Source organism: Strigops habroptila, chromosome 1 (assembly GCF_004027225.2).
Source record: "Strigops habroptila isolate Jane chromosome 1, bStrHab1.2.pri, whole genome shotgun sequence".
Taxonomy (NCBI): domain Eukaryota; kingdom Metazoa; phylum Chordata; class Aves; order Psittaciformes; family Psittacidae; genus Strigops; species Strigops habroptila.
This window is the reverse complement of record NC_044277.2, coordinates 131267530-131288251: the sequence shown is the minus strand read 5'-3', so window position 1 is coordinate 131288251 and position 20722 is coordinate 131267530. Positions and strand designations below refer to the sequence as shown.

Below are 20722 nucleotides of genomic sequence, written 5' to 3'. Positions count from 1 at the left end.
TTCCTACTTAAGTTGGAGAGTTCAAGCTCATCTGTTGAATTCAGTATGTTCCTGAATACTCTGAAGCGGATTACTTGGACACTGACCATGGTATAAACACATGCAGTTCACTGCAGTTTAGTGTGATTGTGGCTAGGTCAGCAGAGGTCACTGGCTGTCAAAGAAACACAATTTATATGTAGTATACAAATGCTTATCAATCTTAGATACTGATTAAGTTTTTTTTATGCAGGGATATTAGGTGTGGTATTAATCTACAGAGTAAACCCACTTCCAGAATGTAATTAAAGGTGAATAAGGTATCTACATTTTAGACTTCTTGCCAGCATTAAATACATAAAATAATCACAAAATCTTAAAATAATCTTTTGACAGAAACTTTAGAAATGTGCTACTGACCTGTTGAGGAATGACAGTGTCTCTGTAGCTGGGGAGAATCTTCAGAGTGACGCTGCCACTAATATTTTTCAGCAGTTCCTGCAATTCTTTTGGATTGTTTCCAACCTCATGGCCATTCACCTCTTTAATAATGTCACCTACATGCAGAAGACCTTGTCGATCTATCATTCCACCGTGAAGAATTCGTGCTATTACCAGATCATTGTTCTCAACTCTAAACGTAACACCCTGAAAGAGGTATGTGACACCTATTTTACCACCGTTTGAATTTCAATTTCATTTTACCATTATCTCAAGCAAAACCATGTGATTTTCTATCTACCCCAATATAACTGGACAGTAATAGTTACTACAGTGTTGGAGTTCCTAATACACAGATGAGCATCAGGTGACACAAAAGTGCTTTCAGACAAGCTTTTCATATGACTGAACGATGACTGTATTTTCTTTATTATGTGCAATCCTGTCATTTTGTACGAGGACCAAAAGGGACATTGTTAGTCATGCCAGCAAGTCATTCAACCTTGTGACTGCTTATTCACCATCCCATAATTTCCTAAAGAAAACATTCTTGTATCAACCTCTCAATACTGATCTTGTCACCCTTTAAATTACACAACATAATAATGGAAACAATTAAAACATAATGCAAGAAACCAGGCATGTGAAAACATTTTCACTCAGACTTTAAAGACACACGTATCTCCAGTGACTTACCAGTGGTTCTCCTGCTCTTTTGTGAATTCCAAGGATACGAATAGCATCTACTGGAACAATCTGGTTGTTCACTGAAGAATTATTGACTTCTGGGCTAGAAGGAGGGGAATCGTAACATTTTGAAGCCACAATATCATGTGCTTCTAAGAGTGACTGCAAAGGAACAGAAAAAAACCTTTTTTTTTAAACCATGACATAACCATTTCCAAAAGGACTTAGTGCTGAATAACCACTGAATCTGCCCTTTTGGGATCAGACCATAAAACTCTTACTTCACATGGAATGGAGCAAAAATTGACATACAAGTACTCACACAGACCGATAAGCCTATCATCTTGGTAAATATGCTCTCTTTTGTAAATAAAAACGCTGCTTCTTACAGAAGTATAGAAGAAATGCAACGAATCTGGGAGGAATATGTGATCTTGAAGAAAGAGGGAAAAAGGAGTATCTAAAATAGCTTTCCACCTAATGAGACAGTATCTGAGCAAATGGTTAAAGTAAACGAACAACCCTCTGCAAAAGAATGAAGATAACTCATCACTTCATACTTGTGTTTAATGTAATAGAATTTTCCTCCACAATAATTTGGATAATTACAGGTATGCAAGGATTTCTAGCAATCTGCAGAATGAGTGCCTTCTGCTTGCATAAAGCCAAGGCAGAATTCTAGCACCAAATGAATCCAAGTTGACAGAATTCACTTTCTGGAAGATGGGAACTCAGACGTTCTAGTTAATGGTGTTTCCACCAGCCCATACACATAAATACAAAGCGAAAGGAGGAGATTCAAATGAATATAATCATCTGTGGAAGACAATGCAATTTAGACTTGATTTTCTCATAAAAGATACTTTAAAATTTAAAGAAAAGATTTATAAGACAATACATACAGGTAAAACAATATCAAACTTCCAAAATTAGACAGTTTCTGTCTAGAAAAGAGACCCCTATAGCCACCATCTATGATAGTTGTAGATAGATTCCTATAGCGAAGTCTCACTGACAGATGCAGAAAAAGCAGCAAGTGGAAGAGATGCCTGCTAGGCTTCAAACAACATAGTTTTGTCTCAGACAGTGACCTGATGAGATACAGCATTAAGTCATATCACTGACTGGTATCAAATAAGTAGCTAAGAAGAGAAGACACCACAGGAACTATCACGGATAGCGACATGCACATGCCAGGGGAAGACAGTAAACTACTAGAAAGCAGAGCAGGTGAGCAGGCAACATTTAGGCAAATTAACAATTTTGCTATGCAGTCTGCTCTACCCTTCTGTAAGCCACCACCAACCTAAACGTTGTGCAACCATATTAGTTTCGTGCTAACCTCCACATGCAAGCCCTCAAAGCATCTCAAACCTGAACAGTCATTGTAATCTGCCCATCACACAATGACCCTGCTGATACTTGAACTGGAGGTTAGAAAGAGAATTCACTGATTCTGGCCCTGCCATTAAGACAGTAAAGACAGCTGCTTATTGTGGCAGCTCTGATACTGTGGACAAACCAAATCAAATTAAACAGGAAAAACAATCATTTATTTAAATCAAGCAGCTGTCAGATGGTGGCAATTTCTAATTCTTCGTTATCCAAGACACATCCAATCCAGAAATCATGAGAACAGTTCACTATTTGCCAATGTTTGCAAGCAACATTTTTTATCTTTCCACATTTCCACCATGAAACCAACTGACATCAAGCACACATTTTAACACATTGCCACTGACAAAACCAGGCAGATACACCAGTGTGATACTTCCAGTATTCTCTTTTGGTCACATGGTAGAACAAATTGTTCCCAAACTTTCTGGCCACAAACCAACAGATTTCTCGTGGCGCCTTACACATAACCATGCCTGTACAGCTCCCTGCCCTAGTGGTCATATAATTTATGGATTATAATCTGATCCACAGTCAAAATAGATTACTAAACTAATAGTCTCTGTCATCCTGTTAAATTTAACATGCTCTGTAAGATTCTTCAGTTCTTAAATCTGATCCCATTCCACATTCTGATCCTATTGATTCACTCAGTTTTATGGACAAGCACAAATTTTTTCAATTATTATTTAACAATCCCTCAATCACAAAATCTTTATCCTGCTATTTACATGATGGCTGAGCCACAGAAGGACTACCAAGGACCCTACACTGCTTGCCCACAATTATAAAATGGTTTCTCTAAGTAAAGTAGTTTATTGGTTTCCTTAAAGCAAGACAAAGTTAAATTCTTACCATCCCATACCTAACTCTCAGTTCTGAAACTCAAGGATACCATACCAGTTTTATGAGACTATTTCTAGCCTGCCAGGTCACAGCATAGAGTCCTGAAGGACACTGAAACAAAGCCACCTGGCAACAAGGGCCATGTGTCTCTCTACCTACTGCTGGACTACTCTCCAATGCTTTATGTCACTCGATTAGTTATTTCAGTAGTGTGGTTGAGTGATCTGAGAAATACAGTTGCATGAGCTTCACTTGTTTCTTTCTTATGCTATTGGAAAAAGTGATATCCTGTGCTCCTGCAGCTCCAGAGCTCCCCTGGAATCTGACCTTTCTCATACTGGTGCTGGAACACTTATAAAACCACTGCCAGAGTCTGCAAAACAACATGGACTGAATAATCGACAACCATAAAACAGTTCAAAGGTTCCTTCATGCAGCACGTGTAAACAGGATCAGCTGACTATCCAAGACTGAGTAACTGCAGAAAGATTCTCAGGGAAAAAAATGGCAATGTTGCCAGGACAAGGCATTTAGAAGAACTCTCTGCATATCACAAGAGATATTGCACAATGGACACTGTGGCTGTACTTTTTTGACAGGTAACAAAATAATTAAGAAGTAACCATTCTATGATTCTATGAATTCAAATTCAGTAAACAAAAACCATTAAACACCCAAAGCTCTCTACAGTGCTGAAGCCAAGTTCAAATTCAGAATTTGGTTTTCCTAAAAAGATTCTCAGCACCATCTCTACATGTTCTGAAGCACTGTCTGTCCTATGTCATAATTATTTCCCCAACAATAATTGTTCTGTGATCCAACAGAACAATTAAATTACAAATTGGGGGCTGGGTTGGGGGGGGGCAGAATACACAAGAGCAGAACAATGCTATGGCCTTGAACTCAGGACTTCTTTCCTAACACTTCAGGCCTCAGAGATACTTAAAATATTTCTGTTGCTCTTTTATGCACTAAATATGAGCTTGTCTTCTCTGATAACACTGTTTAAATATTAGAATTTAATAAATCAACTACAGGCCCTTAATGTACATGTGAAAAGATGATATTTTTAAAGGCTTTTCTGGAAAAGTGAGGAAATCATTTAAGATTTTAGAGAAATCTGGGGGGTTGGTAAGGAGGCACGAATATGTGCAGAAAATAATCCTATAAATTAAGATCTGTCCAGGATGCAACTCAAAATCACTTTGCTAAATGGAACTTTTAAAAGGTATGATCAGCCATTATAAAGCTCACTATTAGCAGAAAATACTGGCTTCTTTTCAGATTAAGTAGATTCAGCAGAATCTACTGTTTAGGATGAATGGCTTGTATAATTCTTGGGAAGGTGAAAGTAACTGATCAAGTTCTTTCATAAGCAGCAGAAATGATTCCTCTGCAAGGTTTAACCACTCAAACAGTGCTCCTCCGTCTTCTCTCAAGGCAACGTCTCTTGCCACTCCTCTCTCCTGCTCTCCAGCTACTGTCTGGTAAGACTTGCTATAGCCCTTCTATGCACTGCATATGCCAGTGGGATCTTAATACATACTGGCCTGAAGACCAGACATAAATACTGTGAAACTCGTAAGAACTTATTGTCTTCCAACACTGTGACCCCTGAGAAGTTCAGTTACAACTAAAAGGGGTAAGAAGTGGAAGGGAAGAAAAAGGAATGAAAGGAGAAATGAGACAAGGGAGGAAGAGACAGTCAAACACAACAGTGTAACCATACGTGCATCTGTACTCTAGAAGCCAGTCCCTCTCCAATGTTCTTTAATTCAGTACCTTCAGCACTAAATGATATATTCAGATAAGCTATTGCACTGATGACTTGTATATCACATTCAATACTTGTATGCTGAGGTGGGTTACAAGTGTAAGGTGACACTGTGATAAAGTGGTACCATTCATTTGGAAAATAAAGAATCAGCCTCTAAACCAGCTACACAATAGTGTCTGTGAAATTTTAAAAGAAGTCAAGGTGGCTTCTTTATACAATTACTGAACTGGAGAAAGGATGCAAGTTACATTTTCTATAATTACAAGTGACATTGTATTTTTTCTTTCTTCCTTACAGGTCCCTCTTGGAGAATTTGGAATATGCCTCCTTGCACCAAATGAGGCAGAAAGGATAACACTTACTTCTTGAGTATTTAGTTCATATTCTGTTTCCTTTTCAGAGAGAGATATATAGCCTCCCCAAGCCTTAGAAAGAATATTGTGTCCAGATTTTGGTCTGCAAATTGTCCTAGAAGTTCTTGTAGAGTGGTCATAACTATGGTATCAGTTAAATAAAAACACTTAATCACAATACTATTAATTTGGCCTCAGTTATCTTTGTTGGCTGCCTCCAGATGGAGAATGGAAGCACAAAAGTACATCCTAATTTTAGGTTTCAAAACTGAATCACGTAAGATCTAGTTTTAAAAAGTAAGTAGCTAGCTGCTTTTTGCCTGTACACAGTGGCCAAAAATGCTCATTGTTTCTGCAAATGACACTGAAGGCCCCTCACAACAGGCATTTAGAAAATTAAAGAACCCCAAAACCAAGTTAAAGCTGCTTCAGACCTTTTTGGTTTTTAATGAATTCTAATTCTGACAGTGAAGGTTAGGTTAGTTCTCCAGGGCTGCATATAGCCATCAAATAGTCTTCTCCTTTTGTAACCAATTCTTTCTGTACCATCCAGATTTTGCAGCAAATGAAGTAGGAAGCTCTAGAAATGGCTTATTTCTCTTACAAACCCATGACTTACCCACCAGGATAGTGAAAGAAGCAGCATGCAATCTTGTTTATAGCATGCAATAGTCATGACATGAATTTTTAAACTGATTTCCAAGGAAGAGTCAACAAACTGTGAACCAGTAAGTCTGATGTTGATACTAAACAAATGAGAAGTTGTTTCCATAAAATCAGAATGATTGAGCAAAATATATCATGGGGAAGCATCAACATGCTTTATAAAGGGAAGTCATGCTTCTCACATCTAGTTAAGTTCCTTGAAAGAGTCACCAAGCATAGCAACAAGGCACTTGATAACACAGATCCATTTCCAAAAGGCCTTTGATAGACTCCTTTATCAAAGTCTTTTAAGGAAACAAAGCTACTATAGGATAAGCAGTAAGGCTCTCAAGTGGTTAAAAGACAGAAAAATTAGGGCCAGGAACAGAGTATTATTAGTTTTCAAAATTCATGTCACCAGGGGATTTCCCACAGGCATCTGGGCTCAGTTCTACACCTGCCAATTCACTGACATGTCAGGTAAGTGATCTAGGAAATGAGGATGAGACAGGGTTTGCTGAGGCTGCTAAACTATTCAAGGAGTAAAACACTGTAAGCTGCAGGAGCACCTCATGAGCAACAGAGTGAGAACAAGGCAAATGAAATTCAACACAGGCTGCAAGGGAAAACGCTATCCTAATTTAACCTATTAACTGACAGACTCAGAAGTGGTATCTCAGAGGTGTAAATAGTACAAAACAAACCCAAAAAAGCAATCCACCTCTATGTTTACTGAGCCTAAAGGTACCTCTACTTTACTGAGAGGGTGTTCTAACACTGGAACAGGCTTCCAAGAGAGATGGTTGATGCCCCGTATCTGTCGGTGTTTAACAATGCCCTTAATAATATGCTTTAATTTTTAGTCAGCCCTGAAATGGTCAGGTAGTCGGATAATCACTGTAGGTCACTTCCAACTGAACTACACTACTCTATTCACTAGCTGTTAAAGGGCAAACCAACTACTAGGAATTTTTAGGCAATGAGTAGGAGATGCAATGGGAATTATTATACCATTTCATAAATCCATGCTGCTGTGAATGACTGGGAAGCTGTATACAGTTTTGCTTCCCTTCTTTTATTTGAGACAGACACACTTATACAATGAGGCCTCTGAAATCACAAGTAACATGGAAAAGCTGATTAGGAAAAACTGTTCATTTACTTTCTACACAGGAACAAGGGGATATAAAGTAAAATTGAGAGTAGACAGTGTCAAAACCAAAACAGCGTAGTCTCCACTCTGATGGGGATGTTGTGAATGCCAGATTTTCACATGGGTTCAAAAAACAACTGAACAAGCTGATGGAATAGACCGCCACGGGTCGGTGATGCTATTTCTCACTCTGAAGTCTGCGAAACAAATCACTAAACCCTCACAAAACATTTTGGAAGGTATCACTGCTGGCTTGTCCTAGCCTCACAGTGTTCACTAGATGCTTACTGCTGGGGACAGAGAAGGAAAACAGAAGAGATACTTGTTAAATGGACCTCTGACATGCAATTAGGAAGCACTAACAAAAGATCAGAACAGAACTGTAAAGCTAATGTAGCATGTATGCAATTCCAAGTATGTTCTTTATAAATCAAGCAACAAAAAATGTGGAAGAAACAGCATTAATACTGGCACTTCTGCTCACCAGCTACTTTGTAACTTTCAAATTAAACGTGTAAGTTGCTTAAGCCTGAACTAATGGAGCAACTGACACCAGCATCACGTTGTGCCTTTCATATTGTGCCTCTCTGTAAATATGACCACTGAACAGGAATGAATGCTGGGTTTGCCTCAGCATTGGCCACTCACCCTAATTAAAATTCTTATTTGATCTCAGTCTCCAGCCTCCACCACAAAGATTCTTTACACAGTTGGTCTCTGGTGTTTGCCATCTCTCTCCAGAGATCATTGTTACAGTGTCCTTCAAAGTCAGTCTACTCCAGCACTTGACTTACTAAGTTCTTTTTCATCTTTCAATTCAGCCTCTGACTTGTCAGCTTTAGTTCCTTTAGTTCTATGATTCTATCTAACACAATGAATCTTTGTCAGATCTGTTCCTGCACCAGTTGGCCCTCAATTCCAATCTTTTTGCACTGTAACTGCAAATTCCTCCAAACTCATCCTCTCCCTTTCCAGTATCAATTTCTGCTAAGGGATCAAAGACGGGATTAGCAGGTTTATTCACCGGTTAGTCTCCAAATTATAGTCTTTGAACCCCTAGCTATGATGCCCTTCTGGGCAAATAAGAGCACAAGGGAGACCAAGGTACTGCTCTTCAGAAGAGCCAAAGGAACTGTGGGCATTCAGAAGAGCTACCATCTCAGCAGCTGAGCTCTTAGAAGTGTTCCCTCTTCCAACAGGCCACAACACAGCTTGACAGCATTTTCAGTGTTTATCTATGTTAAACAGTAGCGCACCTCACTGTTATGTTTGTATAATGCATAAGGTTTGCTTATGTTCTTCTACATTATACCTATAGCTAAATACTAAAGTCAGCTGAAGCCTGCCTAGAAAGTCCAGAATCTACCAAGGATTTACAAACCCTACTCTTCAAGGGACAGTATGGAAGCTGGTAGCTACAGCAGCTATGAAGAAACATCTGCTTCTGACAACCACATGTTAAAACTTCAGTGAAGTAGAGCAACAGTGAGAGGGATGCAGTCTCAAGGTGCAGTGCAGATCACATCATAGAAGAATCACATTCATTCACCTTGCAAACTGTGTATCTCACACATGAGTATGAATGCCAGCAGCTGAACTGAAATGCAGAATGGTCAGTATCAGGAACTGAGGCCACCTGGAAATGCTACAGATGAAGCCTTCAGGGAATTGTTACGGGAACACTAGTCACATAGGAAGTAAATGTTTCTCCAAGATTTATTACAGAAACTCCAGTGGATTTTAATACAATGGGTAAAGATATTCTAGAAGATTTTATTCAAAGAATAAAATCATGCTCATTCTTAACCCCACATGGCTTCTGCTTTGCCTTTCATTTGGAGTAAAATCACATATATTAAAGTTTGCTACAGTTCAAGTTTGGTCTCATTATTATTCTTAGATTTGTATGTGGACACAGATACAGTAAGTTGGAAATACACAGTGAAAAGGTGGCACCTGAAAATGAGGCTCCTTGAGTATTCCAACCAATTCCGCAATATTTTCATCTTTATTTACTAAGGGACTGATGTCTTCAAGAATTTCATTCACCAGCTCCAGGTTGTTGTCACTGACAGCCTCAAGTTTAGAATCTTCCAGTCGCTCATGAGCCTGTAAGATTAAATGTATGAGACTACACTGTAAATAAGTTTCAAGTAGTTCCAATCTATATACCTTTAAAATAATTTCTCGGTGCAACCTTTAGCAGAAAAACCAGAAAAATCACATATATACCTGTGTATTTTATCTTTCTAACTGCCAACGGATTTTGCATCTTTAACTATGGGACCCAACAAACTTTATAAGCAGCACCTGTTAGGAATGCTTGTATGTCCTGATTTCCTACCATCTCTATGCTATACACACTGAACTGTAAACAGTACAGCACCTCAGATCTTTTCTGCTTCAGAACCCAGTACAAGTACACCTTCTAGAATGAGGACAAAAAAGAAACTACAGGATCTGCTAGAAAAAAAAAAAAAAATAGAGTCCACACCAGAAGCATTTACCCCAGGGTCTTCTCATTCAAATGTCTTCAAAACAGCCAATTCTAAAGGAAAGTGTGCATAAATAGAGGAAATGCTAAAGAAAAGTCTACAGCAAAAGTGGCTAACAGTATCCTGGGCTGTGCTAAGAATGCTGTTGTCAGAAGGTTGAGCTCTACTCGGCACTCTTGAGGCCACACCTGGAGTACTGTGTACAAGTCTGGACATACTGCAGAGAGTCCAGTGAAGGGCCACAAAATGGTAAAGCGACTGGAGCACCTCACATTTGAGAAAGGCTGAGAGAGCTGGGCCTGTTTAGCCTGGAGAAGAGAAGGCTCAGGGGGGATCTCATCAATGTGTATTAATACCTGAGGGGAGGGTACAATGAGGATGGAGCCAGGCTCTTTTCAGTGGTACCCAGTGACAGGACAAGATGCAGTGGGCACAGATTGAAACACAGGAGGCTCTGGATGAACATCAGGAAACACTTTTTCTACTGTGAGGGTCACTGAGCATTGACATAGGTTGTCCAGAGAGGTTGGAGTCTCCCTCCTTGAAGATATTCAAAAGCTGTCTGGACATGTTCCTGGGCAATCATCTCCAGGTGACCCTGCTTGAGCAGAGGGTTGAATCAGATGCCCTCCAGAGGGCCCTTCCAACCTCAACCATTCTGGGATTCTGTGGTAACTTTTAATCTCTCTCTTGAGCTACTGCTGCAGACATAATCCTTTCCTAAACACTGCAGACACTTCAATTCATTGAAAGGTAGGAGCTTTGAGAAACGAGAGAAACATCTCAAAGCTGAACACTTATTTATTGTGTTGTATCATAAAATTTACAGTGCTGTATCATAAAATTAGGGAACAAGAGGAGGCCAAAAATAACTCAGATTCTCAATGCACACAATTAAGAGTGCAACACCGTAGCAACAAGAAGTTCAAAAAATAACAATCACTTTGGCATGTGAAAACACAAAAAATAACAGATATATTTGGGATTCATGTATCTATACTTCTATATATGTAATTTGAAGGTATGTGCACACATCTACTGTCTTATTAGTGCATTAAAACATGTTAAAATAAAATTTTGCTAAAACCAGAAACCTTTTTTTTCTGAAATTGTCTGAGTATTAAATTCTACTTCCTGTCTACAAAACAGTATTTCCTCAGGACTGATGATCAAACACTTGGAGGCTAACTTAATATAGAGAGAGACATTTCCAACATTCCCCAACACCAACACGCACAAACCAAATGACCATGATTACAAAGTCCTGGGCAGCCTGGCACCTACACACATTCTCCTTAATAAGGGCATGCTATTTTGCACATAATACATGCAGTAAACAGTATCCTTCTTTCAAAGTTAACTTCTTTTACAGCAAGTCAAAACACAAACCTATTGAATTTTAAACATATTCCAACTGCAAAACCTTTGTAAGATTAGAGAATATGGGTCAGCTTTTTTCTCACTCATTTTCTTTAAAATACTACCACTGAGTATAATCTAAATTCAAATATCCTCACCCAAAATCAAGGCCATGTATATACCAGGGAACTGAAAGTTTAACAATGAACAACCTCTGACTCTGGAATATGTCAGGAAGTAGCAGGATATGGAGTGGTATAAATAATTAAAAAGAGGAAAAAAAAGAATACCTTAGTGCCATTATTTTTCATTTCAGAAACAGTGATACTGAATTGACTCTTTCGATGCATTCAATATTTATTATACTTGTCAAATGTTCAAATAGTAAGGCTTTTGCCTCCAACAATCCGACATCCTAAATACTGGACTCAATGTTTATAGATTACTCCTAAGATGTTTCCTTGGTCTGGGTTAGGCATCCATCTGGTATGCTGCAGCCTATGTTACACTACTAAAAGCAAGTGTGACTGAGAAAAAAAATATAAAAGTTTTGAGGTCAAAAGAATATTTAACATTCCAGGAGAAGAGAATTTTGAGAAGACAGTTCATTACCAAAACTGAGCAAAATTCATGCATGTTCCAAATTCAACAACTGCTTTCAAAAAAGCATAACAACTCTAAAGGCTAGTTTAAGATCAGACATAAACATCAGCATAGGAAAGACTCCTCTGGACCTGTTGGAGGAGGTCCAGAGGAGGCCACAAAGAAGACCAGAGGGCTGGAGCACCTCTCCTATGGAGACAGGCTGAGAGAGTTGGGCTTGTTCAGCCTGGAGAACAGAAAGCTCCAGGGAGACCTTAAAGCAGCCTCCAGGCTGAAGGGGGGCTTATAGGAAAGATGGGGACAAACTTTTTAGTAGGGCCTGTAGTGAATAGGGCATGGGGTAACTGTTTTACACTGAAAGAGGGTAGATTTAGACTAGATATAAGGAAGACATTTTTTACAATGAGGGTGGTGAAACACTGGAACAGGTTGCCCAGAGAGGTGGTAGATGCCCCATCCCTGGAAACCTTCAATGCCAGGTTGGATGGGGCTCTGAGCAACCTGATCTAGTAGTGGAAGGTTTCCTGCTTACTGCAGGGGACTTGGACTAGATGATCTTTGGAGGTCCATTTCCAACCCAAACTATTCTATGATTCTATAAATGCCAGTGAATGACAGGCACGTCATACATTTTACAGTAATCACAATTTCCCCTAACACATGGAATGGTACAGTGAACCCTAACCCAAAAAAATCTGTAATTTCTACCTTGATGCCTTTACTCCAGACAGAAAAGAAGTGTGACATGAACTTAAGACAGTTTTCAAAGATTAGCCAAATTTTGCATTGCAAAGTATTATAAACTAACTACTATGCTTATTGCTTGGCTCTGTTTCTTTAAGGACTAAAAAGGGGAAAAAAAAAGCTTATATGGCTCATGGCACATTTCCCTAAGTTTCTTTTTGTCCTTTTTGGGATACTTTACATAATGATTAGTCTTAATAACTCATTAGTAAAGGAAAATAAAAAAGCATTTGCGTTTCTGGCCTGGTCTGAAACAAATCTGCTTAAGTAAGCTGACCACCTCAGTGTCCTGAGAATTGCCTATTATGTTAAAACTAGCTCTTCTAATAGAAAAACAAGTTTTACATATTTCTGGGGACAAATGGATGTATATGAAAGATATACACTTCATGAAAAGTGCTATCATTTTGATCTTGTCCTTATTTAGCTCTGCTGGTTGGGACTGAGGCATTGGGTATAATTCCAAAATAATTACAAAAGAAAATATGAGTGTGGTCATGCCACATGAACACAATTAAAACCTTTCAGCATTCTAGATCAAGCAAGGTTATAGTTAAGAATCTGTTTCCATTACAAGCACTTTTTTACATCTGCTAGTCATTAAACTCTGTATAATTGTAATTGGCCATTAAAGCACAAATTCTTGATATGGAAAAAAAAAAGTGCTTTGCAATAAACTTTTTCTTCATGATAAATATTAAATTAAAGATATCCTATGCAGCAGATACCGAAGATGGAAACAACTCTAAGAAAGAAAATGCTTTAACTTACTCTGGTCAATTTAGTACAGGAATCTTTCCCTCTCCAGTCATCTCACTAGCAGATGAGACACTTCCATTATTTCTAAGTTTATTACTATGCAGTGTCTTCCACTTGCAACCAATTTTTTGAACAGCTAAACAGAACTAAATTGTTATATGAATTCTTGCAGGAGGTTTTCCCTTCCAGAGTTTTATACTGAGCAAAATCCCTGCACAACAATCCTTTAGCTTTACAGAGTATTTCATGCCTGCCTAGCGGGCATTGCTTTCAGATGTCTACTCATATTAAAGAGACAGCTATATTTAAGTGAACTGGGTTTTCCTCACAAAAGGATCTTATTTTTATGAAGATTAAGAATATAAGTTCTGAGCGATAGTGACTGCATCTCCTACTGGTAAGATCAGCTTCTACAATTTTAATTACAGAATCCAAAGATTTTTTGTAAATATCTGTCATGGTGACAGTACCACCTTACATATTTATAACTGATTACTACCATCTATAAATACAAGATTTTCATAATGCAAGACAAAATCTAAGGATAGGCCATGTCTCAGAGAGCTAACAAGGTACCAGTGTTACTTTTTGAGATCCAGGAAAGGGCATGGAAAGACTATTTCACTGGGCTAATCAGAAGGTCATTTTGAGACAAAAGCAAAAAGGAAACTTGTTTACGCCACGGAAAAAAGAAAGTTATTGGTCTCAATTTTCATCTTTGGCAAAAATGCTAAGTCAGAAAGTGTATGGATTTTGCACACAACAGTGGTCACAAGACTATATTAAAACCAACTGCTTATAATTTCAAGTATTTTGACATTTTCTTTGTAAATAACATTACCACATTATTTCTGGAGTCTCCGAATTTTTCTTCTTCCTTGAGAATCTTCCACATAAAAATACATTAGCCTGCACAGAAATTCCATTATACCAAATCTTCACTTTCAAGTATTTTAGTAAGATGTACCATACATAAAGGCCATAGTTACTATGTCAATCCATACTCAGTGTTCAACACAATAATTTAAGAGTTAAAATATTTCCAGATTCTACTCAAAGCAGCAAGTTTAAATACCTTAGCAAGTGACCTTACAATAGGGTTTTCCATAATTCCTTTAAGAAAAATCAGGTCTATCTCTTCAGCGCCTGTGGATGTCGGCAGATCAGTAAGGTTATCCAGGACCTGCTGCATGGCTGCTGACAAAACAAAAACAAAAAGTAAGTACTGACCAAAGTAGACTTGCAAAAATAGCAAAAGCTCTGGGAACCACCACAGTATTAACTTCAGAGATATTAAGCAGCCAACTACATCTACTGAGAACAAGTGGACAGAATGGAAAAAGAACCTTTTTTTGTTTATTTGAAAGATGGAAATAAAGGAACTATCCAAATCCTTATCACCACAACCAACTTTAATCCAGGCCCAGGACATTCTTTTCAAGTTTTGCTACTACTTAAAGATTGAAAAAGCCCAAACAGGTATAAACTATAAGGTATGTGTAATCTTCCCAATACAATATAAGCAACTCATTCATGATTCTTCATTTCATCTCTCATACATACACCAAGCAATTGCAAATTTTACAATGCTTTTATAAGAAGATATCACTTTTTAAAACTAACACATAGTTCCAAACCAATTTTTTTTAACCAAAAACTTGCTTTCAAGGCAGCTCTTACCTTGAGGACACTTGTGTCCATCCCCAGCAGTCCTTTACAACCAGTTCTGACTACTGCACTCTAGCACTAAGTGTAGATGGTGCAGATGCTAACATCAGCCTGGCACCACAACACACTGCAATGGGAAGTATATCCTACAATGCAAAATACATCGTGCCTGCCCAGTGCCCTTAGTGGAGATTTTCCTGGCTATCTACAGCCTCACAGAGGGAACTGCAGCAACTTGGGTTAGAGCGAACAATGCTTCCAAGAAGTCAGATAATCCCACCATCCCAGCTGCCTTGTCCTGTGAAGTCACTAAGTGATGAGAATTTGTTTATAACTGTGTGCTTCAATCCTCCCATTTAAGATAGAGTTGAACAAAGCAGATCTTTTGTTAGACGACAGGATCAGTATATTCACATATTACAGAGTTCTCATAAATTTGGCTCGTGTGCAGCAGCCCTTACCTGGGATTACATCAGCTAGCTCTGAGCTTGCAGAGGTGGACATGTGCCAGTTTAGGCTGCACAAAAGGAGGCACCACTGACGACAGTTATGATGTCCTTCACAAGGTAAATGGTCATTCTTTCCCTGTTTTCCAATGTATGACTATATATTCTTACCTTTATCTTAGCAGTGAAAAACCTATACTGTTCTTGTTTTTAACTGCATTCCTTTAAACTACTGCTGCGTTACATATCCATGCTCAGACACATACCCAGGTATACTAAAAAACACCTTCTGTTGAAATCCCCTAAACAAGCTAAAAAGCATTAGAACAACCCCTGTGTACTGCAAGGCTCCTCATGTTGCATAGTGGCATATATCAAGACAATTAAAAAAAGCCTATATGCCCCTTCTCCCACACAGGAATTTACCCTTAACTTTCCTCATTCCTTTATAATGAAAGCTATTATGAAACACTGCACAGTAACAGAACAAACAGCATTTCTCAACACCTACTTTCTAATTTCAATTCTTCCTAGAAATTCCATCCCAAGAAAAAAATCTCTGACCGTTCTTTCTGTCAAGCGGAGCTGACTTTTCAACAATCAAATCCTCTTGTGTGCCACATTTTAACTACAGCAGTGTATGTCAAGTCACTGCATTTTTAAAAAATCTGTTTTAACCATACCTCTCACTTTCAAGAAGTGAATCTTCTGTGGAACCATGAGTAGGAGGGAGAATGACACTTTATGCTTTCAGATTTTGAAGCAATATTTTTTCTATTTTATAGCAGATAAAGTGCTTTTAGCAATCATATATTACATCAAGTCACCAAATCAACCTGTAAATAGACCACATCTTCCTCTGACTTGGTATGTCCTGTACCTTGACTAGTTCAGTTGCAGAGGCAACTGCCTTGTTTCATGTTTTCTCAATTCCCAGTTACAGATTCATGACCCTTAAGGCAATCATGCAAGTATTTGCAGAAGTAGACATATTTCTAGCCAATTTACATAGTGTACAAGGTGCTGCATAAATACTGCAAGTGTTATAATAATAAGCTTTTTTTACATTTTTAACAGTTATTTAAATTGTTTTTAAGGGACATCAGGTTAGCACTTGGGTTCTTATAAATAATCTGACTAAAAATATAAAGCTTCCTTCGGGTCAAAGCATGCATCTCAACTACCAGTTGCAATTCCAGCACTTGATGCCGACAGAGGCGTGCATAAAAGACATTCCTTATATATCTCCATGTTAATAAGCTGTTTCTTATGTAACCCTTTCAGAAGTCTGCCTATCTTAGAATGATCTAATGAAAAAATAAAATCCTTACTTAAACTTCAGCATGAAGGAGAAACTGTAAGGAGCAACATTACAACATTAAGCTTCACAAGAATTATTTTCCAGCTTCTTGCAGCTAAGACAGGGTATTTTCAAATGAGTATTTTACTGAATAAAGGTTTCACAAATTTTAGCGTCAAAACTGCTTGAGTATATTTTAGCATTCTTGGAAAGCAGCAAATATCTTTATCAACATGCAGAGTTCAAAAAATTCACAAAGGCAGGCTTGCATCCCAGGTGATCAGCTGCCTTCAGAAACAGCTTCCTACTGCTGTGCATCTGATGGTTGCCTTCTCTCATGGCACTGCCATCATGCCAAGGAGTCGTCTTAGCTATAAATAGCATGGACTCCGTATTAGAAAGAAAACCAAAAAGGCAGGCATATGTAAGTTAGGATAAGGTACCTTTACTCGCCCTGGATTCTTTGTGTTTTAACACAGTGTGGATCTCTACATTTCCTCAGCATAGCTAGTTCCCCATCTTAAAAGGAAGAGGTTTCTAAGTAGCTGAATAAATAAAAAATAATAATATTGTTAAGTACCCCTTTATTTTAACCACCTGCGAGAGAAAGCTTTAAGAAGCTTCAACAAAGCAGAACATGGTAACTAGAAACTAGAGCAACATTTATATGCTTCATGGTGTTTCACTGCTTTACATTCTCCTGGCAGAAAAACTCAGAACATGACCAAATGTTATTTTTCAAAAAGTGATCAAGAGCATCTTCCAACAGGCCTTATGTCAGCTGCTTTATTCCAAAAGAATAGACAACAATACTGGGGTACTTTCTGTAGTACTTCAATGTCAATGTTTTACTCTTATTATGCAAGTATTCATTTGTATGGGGGGAAAAAAAAGAAAAATAAAGGAAAAGAAGGCTCAGGGGAGACCCTAGTACCACGTTCCAGTATGTAAAAGGTGACTGCAAGGAAGATGGAGACTCCCTTTTTCCAAAGTCACATGGAAAAGACAAGGAGGGTAACGGGTACAAGTTACTTCAGGGAGATTCCAACTGGACACAAGAGGAAAATTTTTCACAAGAAAAATCAGCCACTGGAATAATCTCCCCAGGGAAGTGGTGGATTCCCCAATGTTGGACACTTTCAAGATTCAGCTGACAGGGTGCTGGGCAATCTTGTCTAGACTATGCTTTTGCCAAGAAAAGTTGGACCAGCTCATACTTGAGGTCCCTTCCAACCTGGTATCCTATGGTTCGATGAAAAAAGCAGGAGATACATTGTTTCCAGGCTTAAATCTAATTCTCTTTCAGAATAATGTAGATACACATGGCATTTCAAGTAGCAGTCCTTAAAACAATTTCACTTTTTTCTTTCCTGGGGCAAAACCACCTTAGCTCTTTTAGAAAACTATCTTATATCTGAGCAGCAGGAATAAAAGTTGAAGATGTTAAACACTCACTTTGGAAAGTTTTATTTAAAAGATCAGGTTCTATCAAACATGAAACAGGCAGAACTAAAGTTTGGAGACTGCCAAATCTAGATACCCTATCAAATACTGCCTTTTGAGCCTCCCACCTCCTCTCTGGCAAATCTGCCCTTGAAATGTTGATAGAGGTTATAGGGGTAGGGAGGGAGGGAGACCTGTAGAACTTAAATCCAAGTGAGGCAACACAAGAACTAAGGACTACAGTGAACAAACTGCATAAACCAGGTTGTCAGGAGTGCTCCTTATTGTTGAATACTTTAGTGCCCAGTAAAAAGCGCATGTGTGCTTCTCCTTCAGTGGAAAATTAATTAGGTCTCTTTTGCCTCTCTCATCCCATCTTTTCGAGAAAACTAGTATGAACATACTAACTTTGAGAGCTCTACTGTGCACCTCCTTCTCTTTCCGAAGACAAACCTTTTTCTATACTGAAAGACCCATCTGGGTAAAATTTTAAATTATCATCACAACACAAAAGGATTTGCTTTTGTGAGGACAGCAAGAGATGGGCATGGGTGACTACGACAGTTTACAAAACCATCTAAGAAAATGTACATGACAAGAAACACACACTGACTACAGCCTCCAGACAGAACAGGAGGAACTGAGCAGCAGGCTCTCAGTTGAGGCAAGGTGTTGAAATAAAGGGATTCTTAGGAAAAAGTGACAACAGAACTGAGTCTGAGCTGGGACTCCTAACAGAAAATGAGATTACAACGGGCCACCCTCCACTCCAGCCCCTGGCTTTGGTGACAGGGATAGAACATACACGTAGAATTAATTTCCACAGTCAATTTTCAAAGAACATCTCCATAACCATAGAAAGCTTAAAGCCTCAAGCAAGACTCAGCAGAAGCATACTGGTCTGCTGTGTACATGCACTGAACAATTTAATCCTACTATGCACATGACCCTACACTCAGAGGAACCAGCTTGCCATTTGAATCCCATATCAAAAAGGGAAAGGGGAGGGAAACATGTCGATGGATCTCTGTGGCAAACAGTGCGCATCCTGAGGCATAAGAATGCAGAAATCCCACTTCCTAATGCAAATTGACTAACCAGAATTAATATCTCCCAATTCACATGTAGTTCTTTAGACAGTCAAAGGATGCTTCAAAGGTTTAATCTACATACTGTACCTTACAATAGTAAATTCAGATCAACTAGAAGTAAAAGATACTATGATAACTCTTCTCATCTTGTATTTGTAAGAAAAAGACAGGTTTTCATCAAGCTCTCAACTGTGACTCTTCTATCAAATTTGAATTTACTCTTTCTTTCAGAGCCTAATTCTTGTCTACATTAATTCTATGTAAAGGAAGGAGGAAGCATACATTTAAATAAATTTTCCAGATTTGCAGACAGAAGACAAATGTGTCACTCACTGGGGAGAAGCAGAGCTTTCTAGAGAGAATGCCTTGCACAGGGGTCTTTTTTTAGCTCAATTTCATTTTATTAGTCTCCAAGCTTACAAACTAACAAAAATGAAAAGAAAATTATGTATAATATATTTAAATAAACATATGCATATTTATTTCCACATGGCCTACTCATCTGGATAGGAAGGTATAATAAATACCTCGAGGACCACTGGTGAGGCTCGTGGTTCACTCAAAGTCTAGAAACCTAAGATTAAAATGTCGTCACATACACAAACTTTGGAAACAATTTCCTCTGTGATTTAGCACCTTTTCAAGAGGGATAGACCCACAAGAAAAGTTTCACAAGATACCCAATATGCATAGACAAAAGAAGATTAATTTGTAACTCATACAGCCCTAAGCCAATGACAACTGCATAAATTTTTTCCATTTGTATTCATGTGGTTTCTGGGGTTTTGGGGGTATTTTTGGTCAGTGGTTTGTTTTTTGTTGTTGTTTTTTATTTTTTTAATTGATTTCTGATTTAACATAAGGTGAAAAAAAAAGAAGTTATTTTGTATTGGCCACTTCTCTCCCCAGTTACAAATCACAACATCTTTGGCAGCTGAGGTCTGAGAAAAGAAGTACCTACAAACAAGTTAACATTTTGAGCTAGAACAAAGTAGTTCATTCACTAACAGACTATTTACCAAGGATATATGAAACACTGACAAAGCCCTCTGTTACTACTCTGAGAGCAAGTTTCAGAAACCAGGTTTTAGGATAAAAGTCTCTGGGAAAGCATTATGCAGTGAGCATATAACGTTATGTTTGCATTTTCACAGCCAGCAACTGTATTTACTGAGCAGAGATCACATTTGGAAATAATTCCAGAGAAGCACTATAAAAGTGATGTACAACTGTAGTTTAGCCCCTCTGCTCCTCTACACCAGGCCACAAATCAGTTACAAAACCCCATACAAGGTATGCCTACGTTGCTTATTGTAGGAAGGTACAACGCTACTTGGGCTCTTAAGCACCCACAGAGTTTACATCTACATCAGAATGAGGTTCTATCCAGGCTATTTGACAACTGCCAAGCAGGGAGCATTAGGCCAATGCAGCTATAGCCCTAATGACTCAAGTATTTCTGGGTGGCAGTCCACTGTAATATCATGGAGGCACATTTCCTAACCAGGACCCCTTCCTCGTTAAGTAAATACAGTGGA

The 20722-nt window shown here is 38.4% G+C and overlaps 1 protein-coding gene across 2 annotated transcripts in view; it reads right to left on the bottom strand.

The window, feature by feature from the left end:
- The window catches only part of MPP6 (membrane palmitoylated protein 6), a 56977-nt gene that overhangs the window by 11766 nt on the left and 24489 nt on the right, over positions 1-20722 (bottom strand). The window contains exons 2-5 of one of the 2 annotated variants that reach the window (XM_030489717.1): positions 14312-14430; positions 9233-9385; positions 1117-1269; positions 400-627 (exon numbers count right to left, since the gene is read on the bottom strand). In XM_030489717.1, coding sequence (XP_030345577.1) covers positions 400-627; positions 1117-1269; positions 9233-9385; positions 14312-14428 — 651 coding nt within the window. In that variant the 5' untranslated portion in view covers positions 14429-14430. Of the gene's footprint in view, positions 1-399; positions 628-1116; positions 1270-9232; positions 9386-14311; positions 14434-20722 lie in introns of both variants that reach the window. The other variant, XM_030489726.1, reaches the window with a different exon arrangement.